Source organism: Eurypyga helias, unplaced genomic scaffold (assembly GCF_000690775.1).
Source record: "Eurypyga helias isolate BGI_N326 unplaced genomic scaffold, ASM69077v1 Scaffold45565, whole genome shotgun sequence".
Lineage (NCBI taxonomy): Eukaryota > Metazoa > Chordata > Aves > Eurypygiformes > Eurypygidae > Eurypyga > Eurypyga helias.
In genome coordinates, this window is record NW_010251607.1 from 39,654 (window position 1) to 53,223 (window position 13,570).

Below are 13,570 nucleotides of genomic sequence, written 5' to 3' on the forward strand. Positions count from 1 at the left end.
GAAGAGTGGGATAAAAGAAATGAGAGATGCTACTGTATGCGTTTTGAGCAAAATAGCTGCAAATCCTGATTCAGTAATCTAACATGCATGTGTGTCCATCAAGGATCTTTTTCCATCCAAGCTTTCACCATACACAAGTAGCTGTTGTAGGTTTTGTCTTCGATTTTCTGAATCTAGAACATTCAATAACAAAAAATGCAATCCAATAATCTTATAAGCTACAACTTAAAAGTTAAAAGGAAAAATATTGAAGGTTGTCTTATTGTCCTATTGACAGAGAACAGGAAAAAATTGCTTCTTCATGGTTCTGCTACTCTGTCAATCATTTTTTGACTGCATGGCTATTTCTTATCTGATACAGGTTTCTCACCATAAAGGACAATTTGGCCTCTCATTTAGGCATGTCACCAGAAGTTTGTAGTTGGTATATTGCTGTCTTCTGTTCTCAGTGACTTTGGGGACAGACTTATTTTACCATCTCACAAGTGTTGTCCATAGCATGCTGAATGTCCTAGGAAGTACAAACACCATCAATTCAGTAATTTAAATATCTTGATTCTTGTTTTGTAAAGATCTTCATACATGGTTGCTTGGTATAGTTATTTTTTAACTTTCTCATTAATTGACCCTGGGATATTGACACTAAAGTTATCTGATAAAGGTGTTTTCCATTGTGAAATGAAGTCAATGAGCAAAAATTACAGAGAAGCCATCATATACGGTGTTGTGAAAATAGGAAATGTGGGTTTCATTTGTTCCTTATTCTGGACAGTTCATTACAGGGACTTGATTCCATTTGCGTAGGTGAATCGGTATTAGGCAATTGTTCTTCTTAGTCTCCTACAAGAGATTAACAATCAGTGCATGCGAGTCTATGTAAGTATGTAATTGGCACTATGTCTGCCAGTAGTGAGATTCTCACAGTAAATGTAAAGAACTTCCTTTCAAGAATCTGCTCCAATAAATTTTTGTTTGTCATGGATGGATAAATTTCAACATGAAAGTTTGAAGCAGTCAAGCCAGTAGCTAAGATGCGCAAGAATCAAGCAGGGGGGAAAATGAATCACAGATGCAACCACAGAACGTGTCTGCTACCTGCTGACTATGGGATTTACCTAAGTGGAAAAACAAATTTCCGTTCTTGACTGCTTGATTTTAGAATTTTCTTCCACAATTCAAGTGAGAATGTGATTACTGGCCCCAAATCAAGGGCTGGCTATTTTTTTGCTTAACATGACAATTTTTTCATATAATATTTGGAGCTTCAGCTTCGTCTCTGTGACAAAGCTTGTTAGGTGTGAAGGAGAAAGCATCTAACCAATGCCAAGATATAATCTCACTGGAAAAATAGGGGGGCAGCTGAGCAGTGCATTAAAAATGGAAGAGGATGCCTAAAGAGAGGGATTGATCTCCAAGTGATTTTGAGGATCATACTCTGTGCAGAAAAAGTGCTTTGCTGTTGAGTCACTTCTTAGCTGCATTCAGAGCTCTGACAGGCTGATAGTGAACAACTTCTGGTTCTCTCTGGCTATCCTGAGTGCGTGTAACATCAGAGTGCTGAGGGGTAGAAGAAAGAAAAGGGAAGAAAACTAGGCCAAGGTGTGAAATCCCTCACAAATATATAGCTAGGGAAGGTTAACACACTTTGTATTTTAGGATAGGAGGGAGGTTACTGTTAGAAATAGGTACCTAATTTCTCTAGCTTTTTTCACAGTAGAGACCATGGAATTTCTTTAGAATTCTGCTCCTGGTATGAATAAGAAATAAAATTAGGAAATATTCTAGAAAGGTGGGCATTTGGTATAAATATTGATACTTGTGCCGTTCTGGATATTCGTTGGTTACAGGATTCCTTCTCTTATTTGTTCTTGTGAGTGTTCAAGTGGAGATGTGAAGATCAGATTTTTCTATAAAAAAACCAGAATATTATTCTTAAAACGACTGGTTTGGTTCCTATGGGTAACTTACAAAGTAAGGTGTATAAACAAGAATATCAGAATCTGGTACTGACTTATCAAAAAGTGAAAATATGTGGGAGCATATTCATTGTCATTCTTTTCTTTGTGTCTAATATTTCTGAATTTCAATATCCGGCCATAAACCATATTAGAGACTTAAGGATAACCAGCAGTCATACAAAATGAATTATTATTTACTAAACATACCTGTGTAGATGGCATGAATTATCTGTCAGCCTGAGCACATTGTATTAGAACTGAAAAATTACATTTATTTGTTTATTTATTTTTTATTTTTAGGTAGAGATTGAAAAGCTGGACTATCATTACTATCTGCCTTTGTTTTTTGACGGGCTTTGTGAAATGGAATTTCCATATGAGTTGTTTGTTCGTCAAGGAATCCATGACATGCTGGAACATGGTGGAAACAAGATTCTCCCTGTCATTCCTCAGCTCATTATCCCGATAAAAAGTAGGTGAACATGTAGAAAAAAATAAAACCTAAAATTGCATTTATGTAGAGTACATTTTTGGCAAGTTGCTAATTAAGCAATAAAACATTACAGGCTGTACATGGAGATTATTGCAAACGTGACTAAATAGTAAGGTATAAGGCCAGAAGGCTTATGCCTTCAACCGCCTGATACGTGCAGTAATCCAGAAGAATAGACTCTGGCTTATTGTTTTTCGTATTACAATGTGGCTCTTGGTCTGTGGAAATATGAATTGATATTTTCTTACCTGATTTTCTATATTTGTTATGTAAATCCATTTCTGTATAAACCAATTCATCTATAGAATGGCAGTAGAAATGAACAGATGAAACTTAGGGAATTATGTTTCTTTTTGTCCTTCTGTTTATTCTACAGTTGCCATATATTTATTCACTAGGTATCTTTTCTATTATCATTCTCATCAATTTACATATACATATATCTATGTGAATTGGGAGTTCTGCCTGACAAATTAATGTTGTGTGTGGAATTTTGTCATTTGAAAAAAATGCTTTTTAAGTTTTTCTATATCCAAATATAGATTTTGTAGAAAAAGATATGTGAAAGGTAATAAATTGTTCTAATACAACTGTAATACCACTAAAACTAGAGCTTCTTTTCTTGAAACAAGTAGATTTTCAGATATATTATTTTATCCTTTCCTGTTTCTTTAAATCAGTACACTGAGGAGATATTACTCTGAACCATCATCCTTCTCTAGTTTGGTATTATGATTATTATATGCTACACCTGTACTAATAGATGCTCATATTTGTTACCGTTGATCAGTAATGGTATCATTGCTTTGTCCTATTTCCCCGAGATGATTCAGCATCCATGCTGATACTGAACAAAACAAAGTGTTATTTGTGATACAGAATTAATACAGTCACATACAGTTTTGGAAAAGGGGAAAGGGAATGTAGTTTGGAGCCTGATAATGCTGAAATAATGGTGTTGGAAGGGTCACAATTGTAGAGGTTTTTTTCATTTAGTTTATTCTCCATTTAAAAAGATTAATTATAGATGTCATTATCTCTATCTTGCTGTTGATTTTGAAAATGTCAAAAGGAACATATAGAACTCAAAACGGTTACTCTGTGACACTTGTGAAAGGTTATGAACACAATGTTGCCATTTTTTTATTTCTAAAAGGGAAAAGAAAAGAATCATGTCATTTCTTTAAATCTGTATTTCCAACACTACCCAAATATATTTATAGTAGTATCATATTTGAAAGGTGAAATAATTTCTTCAGAAAAGAGTGCAAGTTTCTGACAGCAGCTACTCAGTTAGGATTTAAAAGACCTGCTGAGACCGGAATGTAGTTTAGAAATAATTACCTGGAAGCTTTAGCTGTTACACAGCTTTTAGCATTAGAAAGAGACTGACAGCTAAGGATATTTATATGGGTTTGATATAAAGTCTTTTACATCAAGTCATAATTTATGGTGCTGGAACACATTCAAGAATCTGCTATCTATATTTAGTTGTTGCTTCTTGCTTTATTTTGTTGTACAGTGCTTATTTTTTTATTTATAAAAAACCATTCTCTGTCAGCTTTCATGTCTGAAGGATCTAATTATTATCCTTCCTAATTAAAGCCATATTAATATTAAAAAAAGACACAACCATATCAAGGAATCTGAAAGTTAAGTACTTGAAGATTTTTTAAATTTGTTATGACTGTGTAATATAGCAGTGTAGTCAGAGCTATACATTTCAGTGACTCAGCCACATCCACAATAAACTTAGCTATGTTTTACACATATTACTGTCTCTAAAGTGTCCCACTGGGTGCCTTATATCTGATTAACCAGTCTTCTTCTAGACCACTACTATATTTCTACTGTGAAAGAGTGAACCAATTGATTGTTAGGCAAGGTAATATAGATGATGGAGGGGAAAGAGATAAAAGAAAGACAGAAAAAATAACTCTACAGATAGAAAGCTTTTAAAAGCACTTTTCTCTCCTGCATGTTCATCAAAGGAAAATATTAGTGAAAAGCTGCTCTCTAAAAACATTTTAAATTAAATACCAGGATTCAGTATTCTGTATTAAAGATTTAAGAAGTCTATCCTCAACCCATCCATGCTTAAAATTCACACTTCCTGAACACTATATCATTAAAGGTGAGAATTATATTATTTAATGAATATTTGGGTTACTGTAAGACCAGTTCCTTTCAACAAGTTTTCTTCTGGTTATGCAAACAGGCAATGATTAACAAAGGGCAGAGTAACAATCAAATTAACAATCAAAGCATCTTTATCCTGAGTGCTTGTTGCCCTGTAGGAGACTTGCTCTCTTGCTCTGCTTCAGGCAAAGAATTTTCTAAAACAGGTACCTCATTTACCAATTGGAGGGAAATATGAATGCAAACTAAATTGGTATTAATCTTTGGTTGTGAGACCTAAATAAAAAGGGAAACTGTCAATGCATTTCTTAACAGTTTCACAGGTGTATTTGAAAAAGGTGTTGAATATAATTAAAGACCAGGGCAAATTGAAGAGAAATTATCAACATAACTTTAAATATAACTACCAAAATCTAAACATTAGTATTTAGACAAGAGATAGAGGTTTGGGGAATCTGAATTGATTCTGTAAAGTTTAGGCTATCAATGTGCTACCTGGGGAAGAACGTTCTGATTCAGTCTCTTCTGTGAAAAGATTGTCGTGGAAAAGATCCACTGTATAGTGTGAGAAATGCTGTAATGTTTCCTGGCTTATAAAATATATTAATCCTAAAGATGAGAACTGTGACTTCCATTATAGACAACATCTGTGACTGAGATAGGTTTTTCCAAACTGCTACATAAAAATAAAAAATATCACCTTACATAGCTTCTAGATCTTTTTCTTTAAGATGCTAGAAGTGTCAGAAAGGAAAGTCAAGGAAAGAGTCTTGGTTCTAGAAGTATCAAGGAAAAGACTTTAATGTTTTAAGTAATAATTTCTATTGCTTCATGTGTAAGCTGCTGCTGTCTAAATGGATAAGCAAACAAGTTACATATATCTCAGGAAATTCTTTGCTCATAAAGGAAATTAACAAAAGAATATTCTAAATTCACATCAATTGCCAATAAAATGTAATAAAAAAAAAATCACTGAAGCTCTCAGTGAATTGGTATTATATATCAGCTTATTGCTAACAAGCTTTAATAAACAGCACTCTGAAAAACCTCCTTCCCAAAAATGTTCAGTGCTTTCAAATTTCGTAATTATCTCTAACTGTGGCTTTGAATGGTAGAAACATAGAGCTGACTCAGATACTGAGCTTTTACACCAGATACTTAACCTACTAACATTTTTAAATTTTCTTTTATTTAAGAAAGTTTTGTTGAAATTCAGAAAATACTTGTTTGGAAAATCTGTAGTAGTACAAATAAAATATGTTTGAAGTAAGAACTGGAGGGTCTCCCGGAGAAGTGTATCACAAGCAAAATTATCAAGTTTATATACCATTAAAGGAGAAAACATTGGAACTACCAAGCAATAGAGCAAATTTATCAGGTTGGGGTTTTTTTCAAAGTTGTTGCTTAAGAAAATTGCACAATGCATAGCATGCAGACTAGCTGGCCAGAAGGGAAATACATACCAGTGGGGGAGAAAAGTCCTCTAAAAACCATTTAGGGAGTGGAAAGGTATCTTTAACTGAGAAACAAACCAGTCATTCACTCTGCTGTTATTGTGAAGATCCACATCTTACAGCAAACTTCTAGCTCAAGAGGCAACAGCCTAGCAAGTGTTCAGATGGGAATACTTTGGATATTATGCATGTTTCCTTCTTTAGGGATATGTAGCTGTACTGTCCTAAGAGTTTCAAATGGTCTGCTTTATTCCTCTGTAAGGGTACTAGTGCTTTCTTCAGTTTCTGTTAACCTCCGGGTATCACTGACATTTTTCAAAATGTTGAAATGTACTTATTTCATGTACTGCATTAAAATTTTCTTCTTTTCATTCATGTGGGAGAATGGTCTGCAGTGATGGTAGTACACAAAAAATAATTACCAGATTTTTTAAAGATAAACATATGTTTGAAATTGATGTATCCTTGGGGCAGGGACTGTCTCTAATTAAATATTTATACAGTGCCTAATATAATCAAGGCAGGAGCTGGTTGACTGCTATGCATGCCACGGTCCAAATATTTAATAATAATAACTACAGTTCTCCAGTCAATTTGATCTTACTTTTGATATTTACAAGTGTTTTTCTAACACCGCAGATTTGTGCAATTTGAAGGGCTTCAGGCTCAAGTTCTGCAGTCTATTTGATTCTATCATATCCATCACTTTAACACTCAAAATCTTGAACCAAATTCTGTCTTTTTGTGTGTGTCAAATGGAGGATGGGATGTCCCTGCTCTGAGTGGGATGGGACAAGCTGGTTTTCAAGCATGCAGATGAAACAAATGTCAATAGTACTGTTTAAAGTTCCAGCAAGCACTCCTACAGCCCTTGCATGACAGGTTCTGTGATGAGTTCTTTGAAAACATTCTTCTTCTGGATTCACTAAGTGTTCAGTTTGCTGCACTCATTGGGATGCCTTCCCAGTCATGAGGCCTAATTCACACTATTGACTTTATTAAGGAATTAATTTTTACCAAGACAGACTTAGCTTCCATTCAAACCACAGTTGTCTTTGCACAAGAACTCTGAAAACAGGAAACTCTGAAAACCTTTGGGAGCCACCATCTGCATAAAAAAGTTCTCCCTGGGAGTGGTTGGACAGCTATTAACACTTACTTGACACCCTATGCATGCCTGAAAATAAGGTGTCATCCTCTGGGCTAGCTTCTACAGTTGGGAAGAACTATTCCTGGAAGTGGGTACAATTTGTTGGTTAAGGATTAAGAAGTGGTGATTTTTGTCACTTTTTTTATGTCCCTTAATTATTATTGTTTGTATGAATAATTCATTTTATTAACATTTTAATTAATTCATTCCTAAATGAATACAAATATTCATTCATATTTGTATGAATAGTAATTATTGTACTGAAAATTACAAGTGTTAATGATAATTTTCCTATTAGTTCAGTTAGCTACTATTTCTGTCTATGACAACTTGGTCATGAATAAAACTATTTGTTGGAATGCCAGAGCTTCCTTTTCCAGTCACCTCTTTAAGAAAATCACTAATGCCTCTTCCCCTGTACAAGAATATTTTCCAGCTTTGGAATTGGACCTAATCTATAAAATTGTATCTGGGGCTCTCTCTTTGCTAAAACAGCCTCACAACATCTATCCATGAAAGCATAATTTGGAATAGCCAACCACTTTGCTGGAACTTAGTGTGGGCATGCTACATTGATGGACTTCCTGTCCACACATGGATATGCTCAGAGACAGTATGAAATTAGGTGTGTCATGATGAGTACAGTAGGGACTGGCAAATAAGTATGTAATTCAGCCTGTATTTTCATTTAACAACACTCCTTTAACTTGGAATTACCTTATGATGCACTACATATACCTTGGGCCCTCAAACTCTGTTGTTTAATGGTAGTTTTAGTATGCTGTTCTTAAGCATGCAAAGACATGTGAAGGGAGGTTAGTTACTAGCTGATTTTCAAGAGTTGTCTCTACACCTTCACTCAACCAGTCTTTCTTGCCCCTGCTTTGGAGCTTCAGCTCTGATTTTTAACTCTGCAGGCATGTGATAAGAAGCAGAAGCAGGAGGGGCACAGTGCACGTGCATGAAGAGATGGAAAAACTGACATTACTCCTGTGTGAGAATACTACTTTATTTCCTATGAAACGTCATTCCTGTGCACTGGCAAAGCTTAATGTCAGGAATATTGAATCCCATTGCTTCAGTGGGAAGAGGCATTTTGTGAAGAAGTTGTTAGTAACTCCTCTTCAAATTTCAGTGTTCTTTACTATTATTTTTTGCAATTGCTTATATTTGTGTCATGTGGAATCACAGATTTATATACTTCCGTGGTTATAAAACATATAGCATTGAATATGAGCTAATCTTTTACAGTTTTTGCTTTCCCAGTGCAGTGATGTAAATGTCTATGTAAGTGGGCAGAACACTGGAGAATTAGACCAATATATAATAGCATACGAAATTTGACAACTGCTTGAAGCTGCATAATTTCAGAGGAGGTTTTATAACTAGAGGGATTTTGCAAGGAAAAAAATATATTTCAAGCATGACTCATTTTTAATTGCAAAAGGGGACGCAAAGTGCTTGCTTTTAGTAAAATCAAAAGAGGAGAGAAACAAAAGGTATTTATGAAATGTCTTAGTGTCATAGGATTAGAAGCATGACACTGAAAGCTGAGAAAAAAATCTAAGTAGGCAAGACAAAATCTTTTTTTTTCCTAGAATGTTTGTCTTTTAAAAAAAGCCTACAAGGTTTTTTTGTGGGTTTTTTCCCCCCCTAAACATTTGCTTCATTGTACTGATTCTCAGAATAGTAGGAATTGTTAGTTGAATGAATAAAATGATCGTAAAATTAATGAGTACAAACATACAAACACTAATTGTTGTACTAGAATGTATCTGTTGTCAAAATTCACAGGTTGTCTTGCAGTTGTACAGTTCCATTGGCCCCAAATGGTACTTACTGAACGTTTATTTTTTATTTGTTTGGACCACGCCAGTATTACACAGGCAGCAGGAGGGAATAATGAGCTGCATTCTTTGGGTTACTGAAGAGTCAGCACAAATTGTGGGAACAAATAACAATCAGACAAGGCAGTGTTTTATAACATCAGGACTGCAATCCATCTTTGGGATCTTTCAAAGCTGGGCTAATAAAGGCCCACTTACAATCCCCAGCAGAGTACAGTTTAATTAAATTTGTCCATTAGAGGACTCCCCCCTCCCCCCTCCCTCTACATTTTAGAAATTAATTCTGCTTTCTGCCTGTCGTTCTTTCTACATCACAGATGCGCTGAGCCTTCGTAACCGACAGGTCCTCTGCATCACGCTGAAAGTCCTCCAGCACCTGGTGGTGTCTGCTGACATGGTGGGAGAGGCCTTGGTGCCCTATTATCGACAGATCCTCCCAGTCCTAAACATCTTTAAGAATATGAATGGTGAGTTATCCTAACAGACACTGTGCCTTTCAACCCCTCAGGTAAAAAGGGACTTGAGGCAGGGTTAATTAACAATGTAGTTAAGATTTATTACTGTATATAAACTCAAATCCATTTGGAGCTCTAAATAATGTAAACCCCCCCCACTCTTACTATTCCCTAAGGATGCACGGAAATTAACAATTTCATTTATTACTCCTTACACGTACAGTTTATTTAATGCAGCACAGAAGCACTGAAGCAGTTCTATAATCTTCCAATAATTAAATTGTAAAGTTTTCTAACAGTCTTCTGAATACATTAATAAATTGCAAAGGTTTTTTCGTCCCTCCAACACATTAGTTCAATCCAGCCTTTTTATTCTATTCTACGCTCTTCACAAGCAATTCACTGCTACCAGCAGGCTTAGGAAAGAATAAAAATAAAAGTAGCAATCAAAGTAATTAATTTGAGGGTCAAGAGAACTCCTTGTTGTAGAAAAATTTCAAGTTACATAATGTCTAGCAAAACAGTGAAGTTTGACGTTATGACTGTTCACTTAGCAGGTTTTATTATAGAGAAATTTAGAACTAATTTATATCTATAGTTGAATATGTTGTTTTCTTTGTAATACCAAACTCTGTTGCCAGTTTCAGTCTTTAATAACTATGGTACTGTGAGTACCCTGAGTACTATATACTGTGAATGCATTTACACCACAGTCACCAGCTGAAATCGACGTGATGTATCTTGCTTTTGCCAAACTAATCTTTAAAATATTTTCCTGTAGTAAATTATCCGTACTTATCTGTTCAATTATCTACCAAGTTGGTGACGTTATAGTTTCTGTTATTGACATGCAGCCATGTAGATCAAAAGAAGTTAATTCCTCACAATCTTGCACAAGAAGTACTGACAGATTTTTCATTAAATTCACAGTATTTTAATAGTTATCTGTGGGACTACTTCCTATCATACTTTTTGTTTGCATTACTACAGAATGTATTATCTTATACTCATTCTTTTAGACCTCAGATTGAAAAATGCCTGTTCAAAGACTGACTTGGAGACCCAAATGAGATTTAGATTTTATATCTCTTTGAATACTTATATGTCCATGACTCCATTTTACTTAGTGAGAAACTTGCAGTAATATATGGAATTGCACAAACGCATCATGGTTGAGATGACAACTGTGGCTTTCTAGAAAATGTGGGATTCAGTAGGGCTGCTTGTGAATTAGAAGATTCCCAGATCCAATTTCAGTATCTGGCACAAAACAAGACTGGAAGAAGAAGGAGTCTCATTGATTAATGAATATACAGTACATGTTTTTTCCAAATTTCAGCCTGAAGTAGCCCGCAAATTGTCTGGCCTAGGATTTTCTGCAATGATTGCAGATCAATAATAGAGAAAGCTCATGTGTAACCAGGTATATAACTTAACAAGGCATTAAACATGTTCTAAATATATCCTGGTTTGACTGTATTGTGAGCAAATAAAACATAGTTTCAACATATTTGCTTAGCATCTGTGCTATGTGAATTTCTGCCTATATCAAACTACACTAATTCTTGATATTTGGCATTTAAGAATTAAAAACCAAAAGAAATTAAAAGCGATAGTTCAAAATTACTTCATTTTATTAAAGCATTATTTTTTTAGGAATAGAGGTTCTGAAAGGTCAGTATTACCAGCAATGCAATGGATACTATTTGCAAGGCCTACCATATGAAACTGTTCAACTTACACATTACTTGCATGGCAGTCATAGAGAAAGATTCTTCCTGTGCCACCCCCTACCTCAAAAAGCTTGTATTTCTTTACTCCTTCACTGGTGGTTGACAAAAAATGTATGCTTCCTTCATCCTCCTTTCCATCTCCCATGTGCTTAATAGGCAACTGAGGACCAGGTCTTTGCTCCCAGTTATAAGGAAGGTATAGACACCGATCCCAGCTATTTTCTCCCCTGCTTGTTCATACAGGTGAAAGATGGGGTCAGGGAGTGTATGCTCTTCTTTTTTATGGGTAACTTCAGAAAAGAGGAACTGTGGTACATCTTCCAGGAGCTGTGTGAACAGGAGCAGTGTCAGTGTCTGACACTGTGGAAGTTTGTCCAGAATGAAGGCAGCTGGAAGGAGCCAGGTTTTCATTTTGCCACCTTGGTATTTATCTGCTGAAAGGAACTCTTCCCCAAATTCAGTATCTGTGAATACCACTTGCACACTAAACAAGCTTATAGTCAAAAGGACATTTGAAAAAAGAAGTATTAATAAGACATTAAGGTCAAGTTACCTGGTGATTAGTTCAGAACAAACCAAACAAAGTAATTCTTCATTTTGTATGTGTGATGTGAATCTCTGAAACCCCTAACCCCAAATTCTTTGGATACCAAAAGTTTACCTGGGCTCAAAAGTTTACCTGGTGGCTCAAAGATGTCATACAAAAGAATCTATTGCTTGTTGAGTAAAACACATGAATCACCTCTGACTCATGACATTCCTAAACCCCAACATGGTGGAAGCTGCAAAGGTATTAGGTGAAGTAAATAATTGCTTGTCCTGCATTCACATTGCCTAGTCATCTCCTTTTTAGAGACACACTTCGGGACTAGACAGGCAATTGTTAATATCCAAAGCATCCATCCTTTTGTTCTTCCTACCCTGGTCCTTAGGAGACTTGCAGAAAATACTCAATTCCCTTTGAGTTTAAAGTCTGGAGTATAGGTTCCTCAGAAATTTTATTCACGCTATATGCCTCTGATTTGTCTGAATCATGATTCACCTTGTAATATTAGACAGGTTTATAAATAAAACAGTAAAAAACCTTGCATTGGTAAGTTCTTAAGGTTAGCATATCAGAAACAGTTATTCAATAAAACAAGTATAGAACTTAGTCTTAGCTTCAGCTTATCATGTGCTCATCTCTTGAGTTGTTCTTCAGCCAACAAAATTGGTAAACCGTTATTCAGAGCTCCTGGTGTTACCTGAGCTCAGAATGGAGTGATAGTCTGAGGAGCTCTCTCTTCTGTGCCACTTAAGTTTCAGCAATGCTTTTCAAATTTCCATCTCTTTCCCAACACTGAGGCTACAGTTTCAGAGTCAGCAAGTGTTGTTTAGTTCCTATTGCCTTCAAGGGGCACTGTGCCATAAAAAAGGAGGGAGCCTTGATGATTCTCCTTGTGGGGAGCCATTTGGTGAAGCTGACTGTGATTCCCACTGCAGATTTTTACTGGATTAGCCAGGGAGGCTCTGAAATATGTAAATCCTCTTTTCTGGGATCTGATATCTTTGCTGGTTAAAGATGATATCTCCTTGCTCCTATTCAGGCTGCTGGCTAACTGCTTCTTAACTAGCCTCAAAAATTCCTTTATGGAGAGCTATTAATGCATCCTTTTTAATTATATGCAGAATATTGATTATTCACATAAACAGTTTCTCATATGTTCCTTTGATTTTCCATTGTACTTCGTCATTTCTACATTTTTGTACTTCCACCTGTTACCCCAAAATCACCCCACCATTATTTTGTAAACATAGGTCTTTTTCTAATTTAGCAAGTTCTGACATTAATGTCTTTTCATACCTGATGATGTCTCCCAAACATGCCTGTCTCTAAAAATGAGTGTTTTCATAATTATTATATTGTCTTGATAAATGTATAATAGCAGCAAAAATGATAGAGAAGTACAAACCTTTAGGAACAGAAGATAATCTACATATATGATTTTCAAATTTTATCACCTGTAATAGAAATATTTATTAAAAGATTTTTGGTCAGTACTTCACAAAGTGTCTATTAACTTCTCCTCCATAATACCTTTTGGGGAAGTACATTTTTCTTGTAGTTACGTATATCAAAGAAATATTTTTGATTTTGTTTTCTGAATTCTCTGTGATGTTATGGTAGTCTATGAGAACACAGTATAAACGGAATTGCTGTTGTCCAACAAAGTAAGGTATGCCAAATATATTTTATCCTTAGAGTCTGTGGGCCACAAGTGATTGCCAGGCAAATGTTCTGTAATCTGGATATCTGGAATTATAGAAATGGAGAAGATGCACCCTCAGCAAGTTTGCCAAT

At 35.4% G+C, this 13,570-nt stretch overlaps 1 protein-coding gene across 1 annotated transcript; it reads left to right on the forward strand.

The window, feature by feature from the left end:
* Positions 1 to 2,258: 2,258 nt before the first annotated feature.
* On the forward strand, positions 2,259 to 9,508 carry PACRG (PARK2 co-regulated; the record flags this gene model as incomplete). The annotated part of the gene is made up of 2 exons (XM_010152078.1): positions 2,259 to 2,430; positions 9,359 to 9,508. Coding segments are annotated over 2 exons (322 nt in total), but the record flags the coding sequence as incomplete, so codon positions are not given.
* Between the last annotated feature and the right edge of the window lie 4,062 nt (positions 9,509 to 13,570).